Source organism: Taudactylus pleione, unplaced genomic scaffold (genome assembly GCF_031769625.1).
Source record: "Taudactylus pleione unplaced genomic scaffold, aTauple2 ptg000330l, whole genome shotgun sequence".
In the NCBI taxonomy this organism is placed as follows: Eukaryota; Metazoa; Chordata; class Amphibia; order Anura; family Myobatrachidae; genus Taudactylus; species Taudactylus pleione.
In genome coordinates, this window is record NW_028284731.1 from 3,162,951 (window position 1) to 3,186,301 (window position 23,351).

The following is a 23,351-nucleotide window of genomic DNA, read 5'->3' on the forward strand; positions in this document are numbered from 1 at the left end:
CACCAGGGTGATGGAGCATATTATTTATTAAATATTTTATTTGCCTGAAGTTGATCTTTAAATATATTTTCTATTACCTCAATTAGCTTTTTTTTAACCCTGTTCTTTCTAGTGCCCAATATTACCTGATATTAAGGCACATAAGATAAATGGTATATGGCAATCCAATAATGGTCAGGTTATATGCAACGGTAAGGGCAGGCAGCATATACTGTAAGAATATAAGAATAGTCTCACAAGCAAAAATCAGGCTAGGCAGCATATACGAATAGTCAGGTCACAGGAAAAGGTCAATGCAAGCAATGTAGTTGACAGAATCCAAATTAGTACGAGACAGGATAGTAACACTATAATCTACAATGAATGATACAGCTGTAACACTTATATAAGACTGCTGGTAGGTATTGAACAGCTAATCTGGAAGATTAGACCGTAAGTAGCTAATAGGCACAGCAGCAGTCATACACCTTCCTGCACACTTTGCCCATCGTTAGGGAGCATCATGGCAAACGAGTGACAAGAGGAAAAGCCATATGGAAGAGAGGACTGCCCTTGCATTTACTCCTGACACTTGATTCTGGCTAATCATTCTGTTAAGAGTTCCCCTATCCATAGAGATACATTTCTTTTGTTCCTGTTCCCAGCTCCCTCCCGAATCCTTGTTATACCCCTTTTACACCAAAACCCGGATTATTGCAGGGTTAACCCAGGTTACTTCTAGGTGTAAAAAGGGCCAGGGTTGGATTCCCAGGTCGAGCGACCCGGCAATCCAACCCAGGTAACTTGCAGGGTTTTACACGGACTCCCGTTTACAGCATGGATACTTCTGGGTTTCTTGGCGCTTGGAGATGATGTAATCTCCAAGCGCCAGGAGAAGTGTTCCACTGCACCCATGTGCAGTGTGAACGGCGCCGATCTGGGAATAATCCGGATCGGCACCACAGTAGAAAAAGTCTGTCCTGGGTCTCACCCGTTTTGGAACTGTGTTCCAAATCTCGGGTCAGACCCAGGATTTAGGTGTAAAGCAGTATTAGTCTATTACATGTTATAATTATATCACAATACAATGGCCTGGGGTAGGTGTGTTGTCACTGAGGCATGACCTGGTCCATACTGTTCAAAAGGTCCATGAATGGTGCAACACACTTTCCAACATGGCCAATCTCACCAAGATGAACATGGGGCATTGTGAAAAGATGTTGCCAGAATATCCTGTAGTTAATCTAGTGGGGTCTGAGAGAATAGCATGTTATCAGAATACCCAGGCTGCAGGCATTAGAGCTTGTGGTAGAGAGTGAGTGTAGCATTAGTATGAATCAGTGGTAGGGGTATTGAGGGGAAGCAATCGGGAAGCCGACTGCCTATATACCGGCAGCCGGCTTCCCGACTGTCTTATCCCGGCATGGGTGAAATGCCGGGCATCTAGATGTAGACGCCCGCATTTCCCCGACGCCGGGAGACCGGCATCACGATCGTAGTGATGCCGGGTGCCGCGAGCGGACAGCCGCGGGGGGGGGGAGGGTTAGGTTTAGAGCTCCCGGGTGGGATTTAGGGTTAGGCACCCCCCCGGGGGACTTAGGTTTAGGTAGCGGGGAAGGCGGTGGTTAGGGTTAGGCACTTAGAGGGGGGATTAGGGTTAGGCACTTGGGGGGGGAGTTAGGGTTAGGCACCCCTAAGGAGGGTTAGGGGGGTTAGGTTAGTGGATACTTACCTATCCACAATCAGGATTTCCAGCCTTGTCGGGCTTCCGCTGCGTCTCACTCTTCTCCTGCCGGGCTACCCATTCCGTATTGAGATGTATAGCAATAGAAGAAGACTGACAAGTATGGGACCATTACAGATAGTGGGGAGGGCTGATATGTGATATTTTGCGCTCTGCTATGGGATTATACATTTGTGAAACTTCATTCTTTTATAGTAAACTTTAAAACATCTCACTTATTTATTACAATACTTTAAATTGCATAATACACATAGAAGGGACCAGATAATTTGAAAGTGGCCTATTGCAATCACAAATTAATATCAAACTAATATACAGTACAGTGGAAGGTAATTATGACAGGTATTAAATGATTCAAAAACTACCACAATAATCTGTGCCAATGAAGATAATTGCATTAATTCTGAATACTTTTTTTTATCTTCCAGTGGTATAGATATCCTGCATGATTCACTTACCCTGGCATGTTTACTTTTTTTTGCCAAAACTGTAGTTGCAACTGCAAAATGTGTTAATTGCTAAAATGTGGGTGGGAGGGGGTTAATCCCTCACAGCTGTGTCTGTCTCTTGCCTGTGCAGGGGGAGAGGATGCTGCAGATTAGAGAAGCTCTGAAGATTTTAGCAGAAAGAGTTTTAATATTGGAGACAATGATTGGAATACACGGTGAGTATCAAGGAAGAGGACGAAGGAATTAAGAACAGCAAGGGGACAAATGGAGGGGCAAATACAGATAACGTAATAATGGACGAGGGAACCAAATTGAAATATTTTACACCAACTGTGGACATAGGGATGCTCAGGCTGCCTTACATTTATGTTTTTATGTATCTTAGTTTTCTATTGGACATTCAGGATTATGACTGCACATTATCAGGACTGCTGGTTTTTATTTGCTGGCTGCAGATGATCGGGATAGTCCCAGACAATGCTGGGTCTCACATACCCAACTCCAAACCACACCATTTTATAATATCTAAGGCTTCCACCTGAGTATCTATTCACCCCCAAACTACCTGTTACACAGAACCAGTTTTACAGCAGACAAAGGGGAGATTTATTATATTGTGGAGAGAAAGTGCAGAAGTTGTTCATAGCAACCAATCAAATGCTAACTTTCATTTTTCTAACACAGTCTGTAAAATGACTGGTTGGTACTTTATCTCTCACCACTTTATTTCTCCCCAAGATCTGATAAATCTTCTCCATAGTTACTTAAGCTGGGTACGCACCTATGCGATCACTCTTTCGATGCGATAGTTCGATCGACTTCACTCCCAATCGGAAGTCCACAGTCTCGATTCGTGTGTACACACCTATACAATCATACTGCCGACCTTCCATCCCTGACTGCCAAAATATTGAAAGTAATTGATTGTACCACCCATAGAGGCGGTGCTGCTGCTGATGTAGACTCACAAGAATGGTGGAAGGTGGAAGGTGCATACACACTGCACTTTTGGTCTGATCTCGCCTGGTCAAATCGGATGAATATTAAACTGCACATAAGATGTGATCCTTCGATTTGACCAGTTTTCTTCTGACAAAACATGATGGAAGGTGCATACACACTCTTACAATATCGTATGAATGGGTAAAAATTTAAAGAACAGCCCAACGGTTCAGTAGGTGTGTATCCAGCTTTACTTGGTTTAAAATAGTTCCTTTTATTGGCTCTGCAGGCAGTGCAATTTGTATGGGGCTGATGCAGTATAAGAAGCTGGCATAGCGTATGTTGTATATGCACTGGGCATGTCCATAACTGTCTGCACATACATACAGTCAGGTGCATAAATATTGGGACATTGACAGAATTTTCATATTTTGGCCTCTATTCACCACCACAATGGCTTTGAAATGAAACAAACAAGATGTGCTTTAACTGCAGACTTTCAGATTTAATTTGAGGGTAATTACATCCAAATCAGGTGAACGGTGTAGGAATTACAACGGTTTCTATATGTGCCTCCCACTTTTTAGGGGCCAAAAGTAATGAGACAAACTAAACAATCCTAAATCTAACTTTCACTTTTTAATACTTTATTGCAAATCCTTTGCAGGCAATTACAGCCTGAAGTCTGGAACGCATAGGCATCACCAGACGCTGGGTTTTCTTCCCTGGTGATGCTCTGCCAGGCCTCTACTGCAAATGTCTTCAGTTCCTGCTTGTTCTTGGGGCATTTTCCCTTCATCAAGTGAAATGCATGCTCAATCGGATTCAGGTCAGGGGATTGACTTGGCCATTGAATAACATTCCACTTTTTAGCCTTAAAAAACTCTTTGGGTGCTTTTGCAGTATGCTTCGGGTCATTGTCCATTTGCACTGTGAAGTGCCGTCCAATGAGTTCTGAAGCATTTGACTGAATATGAGCATATAATATTGCCCGAAACACTTCAGAATTCATTCTGCTGCTTTTGTCAGCAGTCACATAATCAATAAATACAAGGGAATGAGTTCCATTGGCAGCCATACATGCCCACGCCATGACACTACCACCACCATGCTTCACTGATGAGGTGGTATGTTTTGGATCATGAGCAGTTCCTTTCCTTCTCCATACTCTTCTCTTCCCATCACTCTGGTACAAGTTGATCTTTGTCTCATCTGTCTATAGGATGTTGTGCCAGAACTGTAATGGCTTTTTTAGATGTTGTTTGTCAAACTCTAATCTGGTCTTCCTGTTTTTGAGGCTCACCAATGGTTTACATCTTGTGGTGAACCCTCTATATTCATTCTTGTGAAGTCTTCTCTTGATTGTTGACTTTGACACATATACACCTACCTCCTGGAGAGTGTTCTTGATTTGGCCAGCTGTTGTGAAGGGGTTTTTCTTCACCAGGGAAATAATTCTTCTGTCATCCACCACAGTTGTTTTCCGTGGTCTTCTGGGTCTTTTGGTGTTGCTGAGCTCTCTGGTGCGTTCTGTCTTTTTAAGAATGTTACAAATAGTTGATTTGGCCACACCTAATGTTTTTGCAATCTCTGATGGGTTTGTTTTGATTTTTCAGCCTAATGATGGCTTGCTTCACTGATAGTGACAGCTCTTTGTATCTCATATTGAGAGTCGACAGCAACTGATTCCAAATGCAAATGTCACACCTAGAATCAACTCCAGACCTTTTACCTGCTTAATTGATAATGAAATAACGAGGGAATAGCCCACACCTGTCCATGAAATAGCTTTTGAGTTGATAGTCCCATTACTTTTGGCCCCTTAAAAAGTGGGAGGCACATATAGAAACCGTTGTAATTCCTACACCGTTCACCTGATTTGGATGTAATTACCCTCAAATTACATCTGAAAGTCTGCAGTTAAAGCACATCTTGTTTGTTTCATTTCAAAGCCATTGTGGTGGTGAATAGAGGCCAAAATATGAAAATTCTGTCAATGTCCCAATATTTATACACCTAACTGTATGTCCCCAATCCAATTTGATTCTTGCACTTATTCCTTTCTGTGTCTGGAGAGTGAAGTGGGCATTCTAACATAGGCCAAGTACAATAAGGACAATTGCTAACACATGCAGATGGGGAAAAAGACGCATATACACGTGGGAAATTTGCAGTTAGGAGCAGGTGCGCATAGCAAATGATGATGACGATGATGATTGCCAGCACTAGTGAACCATTTTTGATTGGCTGTTTACAAATGTTCCACTGACGTTGCTTGGGGCTTTCTTCCTTGCTGTTGCTTTTGTTAGTGTGTAAACTTTTGTTGTTTTGCATATGGGAAGTTGTTTCTGCTGTTTTAGATATGTATGAGAGGAAAACGCTATTTGTGTGCATGTCATTAATGCCCTTTTTGTGACCAACTCTGCATCAGTCCCTCTGGGCCTGATTTAGAGGTGGACACTATGCCGATGATTGTGCAGTTGGCCGATGTTTTTGTACTGCACATGCGCCCGAGCAGCCACAGGGTTGCTCAGAAGTTCGATGGTACGTCTTTGTACACAAGCGTCGGATTAGAGATGCAGCCAGTGGGCATCTCTGAACACATTACAGCTGATGCGGCATTAGCATAACTTCACAGTACCATTGCATGCAAAGATGCAGCCGTGATGGAATTAACGTCCACCTCTAAATCACGCCCTCTGTGTGCAAGGGTAACGCTTACCTTACTCCAACTCCTCCCGCCCCCCTACCTAAAAAAAGAAATGAGGTTGGTGTGTTACAAAACTGGTGATGTCATACAGCTCTCATCAATGATGCAGTGAGTGGCGGAAGGCAAAGCAGGCAGTACAGCATGGCAAGGTGGGCGCCCTCATACACATCTATTATTAGCTAGTGGTGATGGCAGCTGGGCTGGTAAAGCTACAGCAATGTACTGTACCTGGAGCTATTTTGGGATTTATGGATGAAGGGATCCCACAAGCCAAAAAGATGGTGCTGAGCACCTTGACTTCTAGGCACATATGTACTGCACACTTGGCATTTTATTATACAAAGTTAAATCACATTGTAAATACAAATAGAAAACATTTAAAATATACATATACTTAAGATATACAGATAATACAAAAATAATAAGATTATAACAAAAAGTCTAGCATTCTAGCAGTTTGGTTATTGCGGTCTGTCATCTGGGTAAGGAAGAAAAGAGCTGTTTATCAAACATGTACATTTTGAATCTGATCCTTTAAACACTCAGCACAATTCTGGATGCCTACAGTGGGATGAAATTTTATTATGACTACACGCCAGTGGCTTAACTAGGGTAATTGGAGCCCAGGCCAAGATGAAAAACTGAGCCCCTCCTCCCCCAACTATTTGTGGGTGCCAAAAAAGTGGATGCGGCCACATTTCACAAGGGGCGTGGCCACTGGAAAATGGGGGAGTGTCAACATAACACCCCAACATTTCTCGTCACTCTGGGAACATTCCTTTCCATTCCATATGCACCTTAATGCCCGCATTAGTAGTACCCCTTATGCAATGCCCACTGTAGTAGTGCCCCTTATGCAATGCCCCCAGTAATGCCTTTTATGCAGTGCCCATCATACAGTGCCCCCAGTAGTAATGCCTCGTACACACAAAACACACATATAATTATACTTACCCGAATCTCAGCTCCTGCACACTATGGGAGAGACTGCGGGAGCCGGAAGGTGGAGCTCATGAGTGAGCTTCAGCCCAGCTCTGGATGTGGGTGCAGCAACCAATAAGAGTCTGTCTGACTCTTATTGGCTGCAGTACTCAAACACACCGCCACCATAGGCAGCATATTTGTTTTAGTGTAGTGCCGCGGACTGCACTGCCCTGGACAGTAGGCGCTGCGCCGCCGGGCCGGATGGTGCCCAGGGCATGTTCCCAGCTCGAAACCCCCCCCCACTGCACACCAATATTGTGTGATATGTATGCATCTATAAGCCCCACACCTCTGTCCGCAAGAGAAGCCAGCTACAATGTCCTCAGCATTGACAGTCCACTGAAGAGACCTGGCATTGGCAGTAAGCCAGTAAAGCCATTTGCAATTTTTCAGGCTGATAGGTCACAGGGGGGTCGGGCCTGGTAGCAGCAGACGCAGGAGACTGTGGGACCTGCTGGATATGTGGGGACAGGTCATGAGTGGGTTGGCAGTGACTGATTAGCTGGAAAGTAGTGGCTGCAGCTGATTAGACCCACGGTAACCACCAGTGCCTTATAAACAAAGGAAGAGAAATTCTTTACTTTACAATTTGGCTGACTTAACTGCGCCCTTTAGAGGCCGGCGCCCTAGGTAGCTGCCTAATGGCAGCACTGGTCGTGGGTGCATACTATCTTCCTCTAATACTCAATGTAATCGGTATATATTATTTGGGCAAGCACAGACAGTGTAATGGTTAGCATTACTGCCTCACAGTACTGAGGTGGAGTTTGTATATTCTCCCTGTGCTTGCGTGGGTTACCTTCGGGTGCTCCGGTTTCCTCCCACACTCCAAAAATAAACTGGTATATTAAATGGCTCCCAGCAAAATTATCCCTAGTGTGTCTGTGTGTGCATGTGGTAGGGAACATAGATTGTAAGCAGGGACTGATGTGAATGGGCAAATATTCTCTGTAAAAGCGCTGTGGAATATGTGTGCTCTATATAAATAACTGGTAATAATAATTATAATAATTCTATCCTCCTCTAATGCTCAATGCAGCCATACCTATTGTATACCATATACCATCCATCCTCCTCTAACGTTCAACGTAGTCAGTGTATACTATCCTCCTCTAATTCTCAATGTAGCCAGTGTATACTATCATCCTTTAATGCTAAATGTAGCTGGTGTATACTATTCTCCTCTAATGCTCAATATAGTCGATGTATACTATTTTCTAATGTTCAATGTAGCCAGCATATATATATATATATATATACATATATATATATATATATATATACTATACTCCTCTAATGCTTAATATTGGCAATGTATACTATCCTCCTCTAATGCTCAATGTAGTCGATGTATATTTTCTTATGCTCAATGTAGCCAGTATATATATATATATTTATATATATATATATATATATATATACTATACTACTCTAATCCTTAATGTAGGCGGTGTATACTATCCTCCCCTAATGCTCAATGTAGCCAGTGTATACTATTCTCCTCTAAAGCTCAATGTAACCAATGAATACTTTGCTACTCTAAAGTTCAGTGTACTCGGTGTATACTATCCTCTAATCTCTAATGTTCAATGTATCAAGTGTATACGTGGGATGGTAATCAGAACCATCTATTTTTTTTTTTATATGTTGGCTAACCGTGCAATTGTGGGGCTCCAATGTTTCCTCCGCATTAATAGTTGTTTTCCGATGTTCTACTGATCAACTGGGGAGAGCCAGGGCAGGAAGATTCATTTGACTGGCTTTTGCACATACAGAAGATATGTGCACCTTCAGCTAAATCCACATGTATTTAAAACACACATATTTAAGCATACTATACCCGGGACTTCTCAACCTCACGTACTGTAGTCAGACACCTAACACAAGGGCCACGCCTCCTTACAAAAAATAAATAAAACAAAGTAGTATTGGCTCTATGCTCCACAGGGTAGCCAACCCAGGGGGGGTCTGGTGCGATCAGTGTGATCGCTTCTCCCTTGCACAGCCAGAGTAGGCTGCTGCGTATTCTGGGCTGGGAGACACAGGCTGCTGCCACTGATAGGTAATGGGGGAGGGGCAAGGGGTGGACCGCTGGCCCCTCTATTAAGCCCGTGTAACTAGTTCCCGCTCCCCCCTCGGTGCCCCTGATCATGTGATTGCAGTATAGACCCTGCCAGTCAATAGGTCGACACCAGATGGCTGACATGCAATAGGTCGACATAGTCAAAAGGTTGACAGGGACAAAAAGTCAACTGACAAATTGTCAACAGTGCAGAAGATTGACAGGGTTAAAAGGTTACCCGGTTCAAATGGTCGACACACAAATGGAGCATGCAAAAATGGTCGACATGTTTTTTGCAACATTTTTAGGGTTAGGCATTTGGGGGAGGGTTAGACTGCCGGAGGGGACGGTTAGGGTTAGGCATTAGGTTTAAGAACTAGAGGGAAGCTTAGGCACCAGGGGGAGGGTTAGGGGAAAATTAAAAAAAAAAAAAACCCGACAATTTTTTTGTCGACATTTTAACCCTGACGACCTATTGACTGTCGATCTTATACCACACCCTTTAAAATGTTGATTACGTAGTTGAGATAAAGCATTACCACTGAATAAGTTTTACCATGGCAAGTAATACATAATTTGTGCTGCCCTCTGGTGGAATGCATGTGCATATCATATTGTATAAATAAAGTTCTTTGAAGATCAGAGTTTATAGAGCACTAGTATGTCCTTTTTGCTTTTTCTAATAATCCAAGTGCTTTAATTGCTCTTGTTTTTATCCTGCTTCTTTCTTTTTACTTATGTATATTTACTCTTTATGTTTATTACTTATTATATGGGTGTTATCATTTCTCTTTCACCAGCTCACATTTACAATACTACCTTCTCATTTTGTATTTACTGCTACACATTTCCTCACCATCTCCTGATTACTGTCTTCTTGGTCCATTGTCCCATTATGCTGTTTTCGGTCTGGCAGGTGGTCAGCTTAGCCTCCTTCCTCCAGCTTCAGGAGCAGCTGGAGCTGCTGGTTAAAAGGGTCACTCTGCTTGAGTACATTATGTGGCCAGGTAACAAAAGCCATGTGCGGCTCCTTGCTACCAGAATGTTCGCTACCATTCGCTACCTCTTGAATCCATGGGCTGTAAATGAAGCTTGTTCCAACAAAGCATTCACAAAAGTTTTGGGGCTGGAGGGACACAGAAAAATGATTACCACAATATGTACGATAATTGTTATTATTGGTAATTGTTAATTAATAGATGCACCAAATCCCCTCCTGTCATTCGGTTATTTTGACCATGGGCAGCAATATTTCACAAGGAGGATGAAACTCTCTGCTGTAGCTCTCCAGTATTCTCCCACATAGGATCCTCCTCCACACTCACTGACAGCGGCTGGCTGGCTGACAGTGACACAGGGGCACTCTGAGGACAGTAGGGACTATTCAATCAGCAATAGGATATTGGGGACCCATCCTACCTGGTACTAGAAGTCAATGTTTCTGTATGGGACAGGGGTACCTTCTTGATAACCGAATGCCAGGTGGGTGAAGTATGTTTGAAGTGGTACTTTATAATTTACACATCCTGTACTTGTTTTACTAATATTTAAATTCTAGAAGGAAATCACTAAAGGCTAAGACCATGTTGTTGTGCTTAATCCTAGACAACATATTTCTTAGCAAATGGAAACATCGTTATATCAATAGTACTTAACAATTTATAACATTATTATTACGTATATTGGACCTGATTCTGAGTCTAACGCAAAAAGTGGCTGCATTTGCGGAAAGCAATGGGAGCCAGATTTATTATATGCTAACGCGGTATCCGTAGGGCTAATGGAAGGATCCGTATGACTTTAAGTGGGAATCCGCACCACCCTGTTTCTCCCTCCATAGCTGCATCTATCATATTAGTATCGGCACATGCACCTGCCTGATGCTGGGTGCAAGAGATAGATCAGAAACCGCACAGAAGTATAGCTACACGGCCATGATACTCCCATGAGATAGATCTCTTTTGTGCGTCCACAGCATTGCAGCCCAGAACGTCCATATCGTGCAAAGAGATATCCGCGCAAGAATCGGCTGGAAATACGCAAATATGAGTAACTTTGTTTGCTAAAACGTAATATTTGCAGCCACATAACAAGCTGCGTCCGACTCAGGATCAGGCCCTTTTGCAGTAAAGGTGTATTGTCATTAAAATAAATTTAAGTTGGGGTGTTGCCTAAAGATATTGATTTAATTGCACTATAGCTGACATTACAGCCCTTGTGATGTACTCCATGTATGCATGCTGCCTGTATATTCCGTGTGCATGTGCTGTGACTGCATGAGACGTGTGTAAGGACAGGTGCATGCTGTTGATTTTAGGTTATTTTTGGGGATTCAATGTTTTTTAAAGCTACACTGGTAATAGGAGATAATTAGGGCAATATCTTTACAAATAATGATAGGAAAGAAATGATCAATTCATAATAATACTCAAAATATTTATGTCCAGTAAAGAAAATATGGCTATTAGAATTGTCCTGTTCTGATACCAAATGATATTTAGAAATTCTGCAGTCACGACTACCTTCACTCATGGTAGTCAATTAGCCAATAAATAATTGGATTCAGCGCTGGACTTAGGGCCTGATTCAGCAGTGCACGATTATCAGGAATCTGCATATGCGCCGGACCAGTACTGCGCATGAGCAGTACAGGTCTGTGATCTCGCACGCAGTTCGGCAGCAGACTGTTAGTGATTGACTGTCTACTGCCGTTTCTGGGCTGTAGTCCGGCAGCAGACTGTTAGCGATTGACTGTCTACTACCTTTAGGGCGGAGTGAAGAGGCCAGCATCTTTACCAGCTGACAGAGATGTCCTGGCCTCTTTTGAGCATCTGCGACGGCTGGCTTGTGTGACCCCATGGGTCACTTAGCCGGCTGATGGGATCACAGATGATCCAATGCTGTGTCCTAGGACGCAGTTCGGTTCAGTAATGCATGAAAGAGGCGTGAAGCCTCCTGCTGCATTACCATATTACAGCTATCGCAGCTGTTACCATGATAGCTAATGCATCCTCTGCTGAATGAGGCTCTTAGATTTATAGGAGAACAGACATTAGTAACAGACTGCTTGTGAATTGTTTATGATTTTGAATATTTTGCATGATCAAGGCAGTGCTATCACTGATTGGGTAGAGGGTTAGAGCATGAAGAAGAAAGATGGTCAAAAGAAAGAGTTGGGTGCTTAGGTTACTAATAAGTAAAGAATCATCAGTATCAGCAGGACAAATGTACATGGGTGCTATGAAAAAGGACCTGTGAGAATGTGATAAAGGGCATAGGAAGAACATAGGCTTGTAATGTATCATATAATCAGTGTTTGCTGGTCACCTCTGTGATTTACTATTGTCTAATTTTTCCAATTTAGAAACTGACACGGGCTCTGGAACAGATCCATCACCTACGGGCACCAGTGGATTCTATCGTGGAAGGCGTAATGGCCCATCAGTTTACAAAGTATTGCCATCACAGAATGATGAAGAGGAAGATGAGAGCTATTGATGGTGTTCTCCATAGTGCTATTGGCAACCTAATTAGGCATATCTACCCTCTGTGGTTCTATCTGTGCCTTATTTCCATTCTTCTAAAGAGAAAAATGGGGCCCACAGAATTAATGTTTTCTTGAGTAGTCTTCAGGAAACACCTCTCAGGCCTGAACTTTAGGATATTACCACATGAATTACCCAGGTTTGATTGTTACAACTTATCTGCGCTCAAGCAGGACATGTATATACATATTGGCCTGTTGTGTGTTCTCTGCATAATGGGTTGAAAACAATCGGAAACATTAATTTTATGTTGCCTGGAAACCCCTCCGTACACCAGCACAGTGAATTGCTGGTCATCCTTGTGCAAAAATGGGTTTAGTTTCATTACTGTAGCCAAATGTGTCCTGTGTGAGTATATATGCAAGACTATTGAAAGGCACAGATCCATATGATACTGAAATGTGGGCCTGCAAAAATGTAATTGTAGCCTTTAATATTTTAAATAGGGAGAGCAGATTTAAAAATCATCATTCAGTTTCTTCCAAAAGTTGCTTGTTTTACTTACTATTAAATAATTAATACAGTTATCTATATGGGAATCCAAATGATGTCAAGCAGACAGGTCACAGCCAAGATTATGCACTATGGTCATAGAGTGAAATGTTGGTGAACACATATTTACTGCAAGTCATGTACTAGCGCTCACTAGACTGAATCATTTCTACCTGAGCTGAACAAACATGTCAGTAGGACAGCTCCTGAGGATGGATTTGGTACTGTAACCCACTTGAACTTTCAGAAGAAAAAAAAACAGCTACAACTGAATGTTCTTGAATATGGAATCTGTGTATCCTGATGCTTATTCCAGCATCTAAAAAAGCCAAACTGGAACTCCAAACTCTATATCTGAAGATAAGTCATATATAGAGACGAGGGCATTTGGTGTTACTATAAAATGATTTAATTACAAGTGTATATAATCACTTACAGTAAGATAAATATCAGATCAGCTGTAGGATGGTAGCTTGGAGAATTTCAACAGGAACAAATGGGAAAAAAAATCCAGCCCATCACTAGCACTCAGGTAGGAAGTCGAAAAGCATAAGCTGTGTTTGCGTTCCAGATGTCCGTCACACAATTACAGAGACATTTCACACAATGGAGTACTGCCTCAGTGCCATCATGAAGGCTACAGCAGCTGGTACACATGAGTAGAAGCCACATAGGATGCACAGTTCTGTGTAATACCTAATAATGGAACTGTGGGACGGAATACTGAAATGCAAAAACAACTTCCAGTTTCCTGTCTCAGTAGTGTCAGTGATACATCAGGATTATTTCCCAGTTGATCTTGTTGAAGTTCTCCCGTCTGACCATCTACGAGTAAAGGCAATATAATTATCCCCTTACTGTAAGTGATGCTGCACATTTGTAGAAGTAAATAAAAGTTTACAAAACGAAAATACCCAAGATGGGCTAATACATTTGATTGGTGTAATGTTGTTTATAACATAAGAGTATGTTATTTTATTATTTGTTGTGTACACATATTATTTGAAATCCACAATGGAAAAAAAAAAATTTGTATAAATAAAACTTTTTTTTTTTTTACTGAGTTTCTGTTGGAAAAGGTCTCACTCAGGACAAGAGAAATATGATTATATCCAGGAAACTTGTTCTGTCTTGTTGCTCACATTGTGTTTGCCAGCAGTTTCTGTCTTTGTTTGGACTGCTGTACAAGCCAACATGTACTACCGAATATTGCTCCACTGTCATTAGTATACTGCCCTTCAAGTAATGCTTGTAAGGTATTTGTAATGATTTCTCTTATTGGAGACTTGCAGGAAGTACCATGACTTAATGTATCAGAGGTTTATTTGACCTGAGTCAGAGGGGTTTAGATGTGCACGAGATGTCTGTCTGTCACTGGCCACTTTAATATCTCCACCAATTTCTCCTTCCACGAGAAGGGACACGGCTCTTTCCACCTTCCCTGTGGCTGCTAATGCAACAACTGCAGGTCCTGTGGGAAATCCCATTCGTTCCAGCTGCTGGAGTCTAAAACAGCAAAGCCAGATGTTGGGTTGGAGAACAAAAAGTTAGCAATTACACAGCAAAAGATAACCTATTGCAGAAATAACAATAAGAAGAGAAACTTTTATGTGGAACGTTAAAGAAGAGGTAATAGTAACATAACATTGTGACTAGGCAGGAAACCAAGGAAGGCTAGTGTTTACATAACAAGATAAATATGCATATCTCACCTAAGTGCTGACACACTGGACTTGTTCAAGGTTAACTCCTGTTTGTGTGTTTCCTGTTGCTCACAGTCCCTCAGAGAAGCTAGAATACCAGCTTCAAACATCTCATCTTCCAGTGTTCCTGGGTCTCCAAACCAAGCAGGAGTATTTCTAAAATGGGCAATGGGTGAATTTTGTGTATTTACCTCCACCATGGACATATCAGTAAAGGGGTTTGACTTGTACACATCTGTGTAGGAGAATGGAAGTCTGAGAAATAGAAAGTAACATACTGTTTGTTCTATGAAAATGGGAAACTGTCATCTATGACATGTGGTATGCAATGGATAGTTGTAAAATTACATTATTAACATAATTTTTAATCTCTTACCGTTCTTCTGCTCTGGAATCATACACCCTAGATCCTTCCTCCCGAGATGGTATAAACTGTGCAATGGGAACAGATGCCAAGCAGTGACAAAGGTACATTCTATCCAGTGCGTGTCTACTGGTATCTGAAAGCTCTAGGTAACGAAGTAATCCAACACGGACTGCAGGCTTATTGTAAGGAACATAGTGATTGTGTAAATGTATACAGGGAATTCTCTACTTGTGGTAATTTAAAAATGTATTTTAGGGTATCTATGTGTGATATAAATAGAAGAATATGGGCCTGATTCAGAGCCGCTCGCTATTTGCGGTTGTTCGTTTTATAAAAAGGGGTGGCTATTCAAATGAACCGTTCGCACTTTGCGGTCTGTTCATGCCTCTAAGTCTGAACGAGCAAGCAAAACTTGCGGTTGTAATTTTGAAAAATACGCCCCCTTGCCGCTCGCACCATACGTCATGTCCGTTATTTATTAGATTAATCGAGTACATCGTACAGCGTATGAACTGCTCGCTATTCTTGTGGTTGGTTTTTTCAACCGCTATTTTGCGAACAGTTCTGAGTTAAAAAAAACCAAGTGACGTGGTCAATGACGCTGCTGGATTAATTATGCACTCCCTTAAAATGCCCGTTTTGACCTTTAAGCACGCCTGCGTTCAGAATTCCACTCCCCGTTTTCAAGCACCTTCCCCTGTTACCACCCACATACGCCTCCTCCTGTCACTCAAAGTAGCAGGCATTCGCTATATAGCGAACTAACGATTTTCGGCCGCACTGACTGGTTCGCGCATGCGTATTACAATCCGTACGCATGCGCAGTTGTGCGAACATCGGTCAGAACGAACGAGCGGCCGCTTACGAGCGGCTCTGAATGAAGGCCTATGTCACTTACCTGTTTACATTTTTAGCCTCACATGAGGCCTGTAACAGTCTAGTCATTAGCCAGAGAACCTCTCACTGCCTTGGGACTGATTTTTTTCCCAAACTTCTAGTGGCCTTGTGAAAGCAATGCCCCTATGAACTCTTTATTCAGGGGTATAAGAAGCTCCCAAATGAGGAATCTTCACTATGAGGCAAGCAGTTTGAAACAACAGTAGATATAATCTTCTGCTAAGATCCTTGGTGAGATGTACTAAGCCTTGAAAAGTAATAAAGTGGGGAGTGATAAAGTACCAACCAATCAGCTCCTAAATGCCATTTTTCAAACACAGCCTGTAATGAAATAGGAGTTGATTTGTTGTTACTTTATCACTCCACTATCACAGGACCCAGCCCATTCTAATATGTTTATTTATAATTGATCGTTACAGATTGTTTGTATAGATGAATATTAAAGACTATTGTGCAAAAGGTTCTGTATTTAGTTAAACACACAGTGATTGGCTGGAAACAGAAGACCATTGTGTATGAGACAAAATATGTATTGGGACTGGATTCAAACAGTGGGAAGTAGCGATATTATGAAGGAGAGGTCACCTCTAACCCATTGCTAAAGCCACAGTACACGCTAAGCTTTGATCTAGTCAAAACCCTGCTATACACTTGCAGCATAATTACTATTAACACTTCTTCACATTGTCTTGTATTTCATGTTATCACTGTTCCTCTAACTAAAATAGAGATTTGATTAATATAGCAGAAAAAAATCCACATAATAACCATTTCACTCATTCTCATTCATACTCTTAACTGCAGCAGGAGACCTAGTCCGTCATATATTTTACTATATTACTCTGCAGCTCATCTTAGTCATGTCATATACAGTCAGGTGCATAAATATTGGGACATTGACAGAATTTTCATATTTTGGCCTCTATTCACCACCACAATGGCTTTGAAATGAAACAAACAAGATGTGCTTTAACTGCAGACTTTCAGATTTAATTTGAGGGTAATTACATCCAAATCAGGTGAACGGTGTAGGAATTACAACGGTTTCTATATGTGCCTCCCACTTTTTAAGGGGCCAAAAGTAATGGGACTATCAACTCAAAAGCTATTTCATGGACAGGTGTTGGCTATTCCCTCATTATTTCATTATCAATTAAGCAGGTAAAAGGTCTGGAGATGATTCTAGGTGTGACATTTGCATTTGGAATCAGTTGCTGTCAACTCTCAATATGAGATCCAAAGAGCTGTCACTATCAGTGAAGCAAGCCATCATTAGGCTGAAAAATCAAAACAAACCCATCAGAGAGATAGCAAAAACATTAGGTGTGGCCAAATCAACTGTTTAGAACATTCTTAAAAAGAGAGAACACACCGGAGAGTTCAGCAACACCAAAAGACCTGGAAGACCACGGAAAACAACTGTGGTGGATGACAGAAGAATTATTTCCCTGGTGAAGAAAAACCCCTTGACAACAGTTGGCCAAATCAAGAACACTCTCCAGGAGGTATGTGTATATGTGTCAAAGTCAACAATCAAGAGAAGACTTCACAAGAGTGAATATAGAGGGTTCACCACAATATGTAAACCATTGATGAGCCTCAAAAACAGGAAGACCAGATTAGAAGTTTGCCAAACAACATCTAAAAGCCATTACAGTTCTGGAACAACATCCTATGGACAGGTGAGATAAAGATCAACTTGTACCAGAGTGATGGGAAGAGAAGAGTATGGAGAAGGAAAGGAACTGCTCATGATCCAAAACATACCACCTCATCAGTGAAGCATGGTGGTGGTAGTGTCATGGCATGGGCATGTATGGCTGCCAATGGAACTGGTTCCCTTGTATTTATTGATAATGTGACTGCTGACAAAAGCAGCAGAATGAATTCTGAAGTGTTTCGGGCAATATTATATGCTCATATTCAATCAAATGCTTCAGAACTCATTGGACGGCGCTTCACAGTGCAGATGGACAATGACCCGAAGCATACTGCAAAAGCAACCAAAGAGTTTTTAAGGCTAAAAAGTGGAATGTTATGCAATGGGCAAGTCAATCCCCTGACCTGAATCCGGTTGAGCATGCATTTCACTTGATGAAGACAAAACTGAAGGGAAAATGCCCCAAGAACAAGCAGGAACTGAAGACATTTGCAGTAGAGGCCTGGCAGAGCATCACCAGGGATGAAACCCAGCGTCTGGTGATGTCTATGCGTTCCAGACTTCAGGCTGTAATTACCTGCAAAGTATTTGCAACAAAGTATTAAAAAGTGAAAGTTAGATTTAGGATTGTTTAGTTTGTCCCATTACTTTTGGCCCCTTAAAATGTGGGAGGCACACATAGAAACCGTTGTAATTCCTACACCGTTCACCTGATTTGGATGTAATTACCCTCAAATTAAATCTGAAAGTCTGCAGTTAAAGCACATCTTGTTTGTTTCATTTCAAAGCCATTGTGGTGGTGAATAGAGGCCAAAATATGAAAATTCTGTCAATATCCCAATATTTATGCACCTGACTGTATTTGCTTTTACCTCCTGGCATTAAACACTGGGTCGAGATTAATGGCTGAATTAAGAAAAATGTTATTGGAAAAGGTCTAGTCTTATTTAGCACACTTAGGGCCTGATCAGAGGTGTGTGCTATTGCAGCTTTATACTAATGCCCCAGCCGATGAGCTTCATATAGAGACGCCACACCCACCAGCTGCTGTGCAAATCCACCATTGTGCGTATTAAGATGCACCAGTCGCAATATAGATCGCACCACTGAACATTGCACCTGCCCTAAGGAGGAGCAGAATCACAGTCTCAACATGGGTACTAGTGACTTTGCAACTGCAGCAAAAGCCGCAGTCGCTGACCACCACTTTCTCGCATCTGGCTAGCCACCTCTCTGTTACCACCCAGAAACGCCCATTTAAATTGCCTCTCTCTGCATCCAAAATCATCCTGCAGCTTTTGGCAGTAACCGTCGGAATACACACGCAGTGTGACAGGGACGCGTGCGCAGACTTGTGTGTGGATCCAACAGAGTGTGCACGTCTGAATCAGGGCCATAATCTCTGACACTCAAGAGAAATAAACATGAATTAATCCGCTACCTACTCTCATGAACATTTTGTTTCAAATTCCTGCATTACCACAAGGCTTACAGCTCTCTCAGTTTTAAGGTTTGGGCAAATAGACCGCTCTCTCAGTTTAAGGCTTGGGCAAATAAACTGAGAGAGCAGTCTAAGGCTTGGGCAAATAGACCGCTCTCTCAGTTTAAGGCTTGGGCAAATAGAATGCGCTCTCAGTTTAAGGCTTGGGCAAATAGAATGTGCTCTCAGTTTAAGGCTTGGGCAAATAGAATGCGCTCTCAGTTTAAGGCTTGGGCAAATAAACTGAGAGAGCAGTCTAAGGCTTGGGCAAATAGAATGCGCTCTCAGTTTAAGACTTGGGCAAATAGAATGCGCTCTCAGTTTAAGGCTTGGGAAAATAGAATGCGCTCTCAGTTTAAGGCTTGGGCAAATAGACTGCTCTCTCAGTTTAAGGCTTAGGCAAATAGAATGCTGACTGAAATAAAATAACATACACTATTTAATATAATATGAATGAGCTTCAATAGTATTTATTTCCATTATGGTCCCTGGATATTGTTGGTATTACATAATTTTATTGTTTCCTTTCAACTATAAACAGGTTTCCAAATAGTTCAATATTTGAAAATGCACTTCAACAAACTCACAAAAGAAGCAATATCTAGCATTTATCAAATACTGTCCCCAATTTCTTTAGTAATAAACATAGATAATCCAGTTTTATTGCACAAGCCAAAACTCAATTTCAATAATATAGCTACAAATTTCTATATAGCCAGAGTAACTATAGTCTGAAAATGGAAAAATAGTTCCTCAAATGTAGAACATTGTTGCTATGCTCATTAGACCATGATCCATTATATTTGGGATACCTGGTTCAATTACAACCCCCTTTATAGTGTCTTTAGAAAATTTACTGATCCTTTTATTTGACAAGATAGCAAGTATTTATTGCATTCAGATGAAAAACAGGAACTGCTAGCCATTGCTTATGTTACAGGTCTGCAAACCATAGGGAAATGTAACAGCTGCATGCTCTGCAGTATATACAGTATTTGAAGGAAACTATTTTATGACTATACCTGCTAAATAAAAACAGAAAGGATACTTGCTAATCCACTAATTACTCCACAGATATGGAGCAGAAGAGGACACTGTGGCCACAGTACCTGGGTAGCTATTAGGATTCCACATGGTAGCAAAGGTATCAGCCTCTTCCCAAGTCGCCAAGGAATAGCTGGACGCTGGGCCAACAGCAGTGACAACTGAGTAGCAAAGAATCCAGAGGCAGGAGTAACTGGCACAGGGAGCAGCCAGGAAATGAAGAGGTAGAGGGTGGCACAGCACAGTGTACATAAAAAGGAAAAATGCAAAAAATACACTGTGCCAAGCTGTTTCTCCAGCCGCCAGTACAGGAGAAGGAATAGGAGCAGAGATAATAATAGGAGCTGTATGTCAGGGGGACACAAAATATGTGTGAGCAGCCGATGTCCTGTAAAAGTAGACACAAACACAGTAAGCGATACAGTACCTCTATTACAGGGTTTGTCCCTTTTAACTTTATACAATTCCAACCATGTTCTGGGAGCTACTATACATTACAGACTCGCAATCTCTGGAGACTTTAAAGTACAGGTCCCCCAAATTTCTGGTGGCTTTACAGTGCAAAAGCCTCTTTATTGTGAAGATCTCTAGAGGAATTACAATGTAAACCCCCATTCTTTACTGGCATTGCAGTGCAAATCTCAAATTGTTGGTGGCTTTACTATGTAATTCCTATATATATGTAGGTTTTACAATGCAGAGTCCCAAATATACAGTGATATTATAGTGCTTACTTCCCAAATATGTAGTGCCATTAATATGCAGACCCCGGGCCCAGATCTCTGGTGGAAACACAATGTAGACCCTGAAATCTCTGGTGTATTTACTATGCAGACTCTTGCCATTGCGGACCAAAGTTAGTTAAAAGGGTGACGATACTTAGTTGCCTGTGACACCAATTTATTTATTTATTATCAGTTATTTATATAGCGCACACATATTCTGCAGCGCTTTACATAGAGAATATTTGGCCATTCACATCAGTCCCTGCCCCAGTGGAGCTTACAATCTATATTCCCTATCACTGCGCGCACACATACACACGTTCATTTTGTTGGGAGCCAATTAACCTACCAGTATATTTTGGAGTGTGGGAGGAAACCGTAGCAAACCCACACAAACACAGGGAGAATATACAAACTCCACACAGTCAGGGCCATGATGGGGATCGATCACATGACCTCAGTGCTGTGAGTAAGTAGTGCTAACCATGACACCGTCTGTGCTGCCTGTGACACCAGTTTTGTAGGGACTGGCCCAATTATGGTTTTGAGCTGTTGTGGGTGTCGTCTATGCAAATACTGATGTGGCAGAAGCTTTACCGGTTTCTAATATAGTGAGAAGGTAATATCTTACTATTTAGCGGCGCTGCAGTGAAAAGTCAGGTTAAAATGTATATTTTGTCTTTATGGTTCATATCTGAATATTTAAATATTGTGTTTAGTGGTCCTAAAGTGATGGTACTATTGTTATAAAGTTAAACAATGGTGAATTGTGCAATGCTTTTTTTCTCACAAACATGCTTTCTTTGCTCTTGCTGTCATAGCACTTTTTGTTTCAAAAGAGCTCAATGGGCTGAGAGCAAAAGTGTTTTAGTCATCATGTCCATTCTAGTCTCCAGGTTTAGACAAAACATGTTGATCTAGTTTAATGTCCGAGCACAACATACAGATTCATATTAGGTGCACTGTTCATTTAAGTGTATAGTGTGTTATAAAAAAAAATCTAATTGTATGTTTTTTTGCCAGATAGTACATTAATATTATTTTTTTTTTAAATGTAAAAAAAAAAAGTTTGACCAAAGGAAGAGGGTTTATTCCTTGGAAAAGCTACAGTGGTGCTTGAAAGTTTATGAACCCTTCAGAATTTTCTTATTTCTGCTGAAAATTGGCCTAAAACTACCTCAGATTTTCACACAAGTCCTAAAAGTAGAAAAAGGGAACCAAATCCCTGTGGAGAGCTCCGGGGCACAGCAGTCATGTGGCCGAGACTCACAGACTGAAGACAGGTGAGCAGAGGGGAAAAGATGCGGCGGGGGGGGGGATCGGACACCCGCGATGAGTGTGGGTGGTGGACACCTGCTGGGGGGGAGGGGATCGGACACCCGCTGGGGGGGCCCGGATTGGACACCTGCGGGGAAGGGTGGCTGGACCGGACATCCACAGGGTGCCGGACTGGTCACCCGCAGACGGGGGGGGGGGGGGGGGGGAGGGGGTGAAAGACTGCGGGGAATAGAGAGGGGAGAGACATGCAGAAGTGAAGAAATCCTTGTTAATATCTCAGCTTCAGGGGAAAAGTATCATATTTCCAAAAAGAGCAGCATTTCGGAAGTGATACTTTTATTTATTTATTAACAGTTTCTTATATACCACAGCATTTTCCGTTGCGCTTTACAATTTGAATCAACATTAATAGAACAAGACTGGGTTGTAAAAGACAGACATAAAAGGTAAGAGGGCCCTGCTCGCAAGCTTACAATCTATAGGGAATTAGGTGTTGATACACAAGGACCGGTGCTACAAATTGCAATTTGGTTCAGCCCGATTGCAGAGGTTCTTGGTGAGCTGTCTGATCCAGTTGGCCTAGGGTCAGGAGTATGTGAAATTGAAGAGAGAGAAAATGTGATATGTGTAACTATAAGAAGGGAGTTAGATAGGGGAAGCTATAAAAGTTATGTGGGCGGTTCTGGAATTTGATAAGCTTGTCTGAGTGAGTTTTCAGAGAACGCTTGAATGTTTGGAGACTAGCAGAAAGTCTTATTGTGGGTGGGAGGGCATTCCACAAGGTGGGTGCAGCCCGAAAAAGTACTGTAACCTTGCATGGGAACAAGTAATGCATAAGGAGGAGAGACGCAGATCTTGTGCAGAGCGGATATGTTGGGTTTGGAGATATTTTGAGATGAGTGAAGAGATGTATTTTGGTGTGGTTTGGTTAATAGCTTTATGTGTGAGTGTAAATATTTTATATTGAATACGATAGAAAACTGGCAGCCAATGGAGGGACTGACAGAGTGGATCAGCAGACACTGAACGTTTGGCGAGACAGATCAGCCTCGCAGCTGCATTCATAATGAATTGTAGTGGTGAGAGCCTGTTTTTGGGAAGACCAGTTAGGAGACTATTGCAACAATCTATGCAGGAAATAATGAGTGCATGTATTAGAGATTTTGCAGTGTCTTGTGTAAGATATGGTCGAATTTTGCTATGTTTTTTAGATGTATGTAACAGGATTTAGAGACAGATTGAATGTGGGGAACAAAAGACATTTCAGAGTCAAGGATGACACATAGGCCC

General features: G+C 41.8%; 2 protein-coding genes across 14 annotated transcripts in view; one reads left to right on the forward strand and one right to left on the reverse strand.

Moving 5' to 3' along the window:
* EMID1 (EMI domain containing 1) overlaps positions 1 to 13,914 on the forward strand; it is a 98,723-nt gene extending 84,809 nt beyond the window's left edge. For 2 of the 5 annotated variants that reach the window (XM_088443502.1, XM_088443505.1), the window contains exon 15: positions 12,235 to 13,914. In XM_088443502.1, coding sequence (XP_088299628.1) covers positions 12,235 to 12,492 — 258 coding nt within the window. In that variant the 3' untranslated portion in view covers positions 12,493 to 13,914. Of the gene's footprint in view, positions 1 to 2,302; positions 2,388 to 9,786; positions 9,878 to 12,234 lie in introns of all 5 variants that reach the window. The other 3 variants (XM_088443506.1, XM_088443504.1, XM_088443503.1) reach the window with 3 other exon arrangements.
* The window catches only part of RHBDD3 (rhomboid domain containing 3), a 37,923-nt gene continuing 20,801 nt past the window's right edge, over positions 6,230 to 23,351 (reverse strand). For 7 of the 9 annotated variants that reach the window (XM_088443512.1, XM_088443509.1, XM_088443510.1 and 4 more), the window contains 4 exons: positions 20,063 to 20,446; positions 14,987 to 15,146; positions 14,620 to 14,865; positions 12,850 to 14,413 (listed from right to left, as the gene is read on the reverse strand). In XM_088443512.1, coding sequence (XP_088299638.1) covers positions 14,221 to 14,413; positions 14,620 to 14,865; positions 14,987 to 15,146; positions 20,063 to 20,446 — 983 coding nt within the window. In that variant the 3' untranslated portion in view covers positions 12,850 to 14,220. Of the gene's footprint in view, positions 9,997 to 12,849; positions 14,414 to 14,619; positions 14,866 to 14,986; positions 15,147 to 20,062; positions 20,447 to 23,351 lie in introns of those variants that run through there. The other 2 variants (XR_015869486.1, XM_088443514.1) reach the window with 2 other exon arrangements.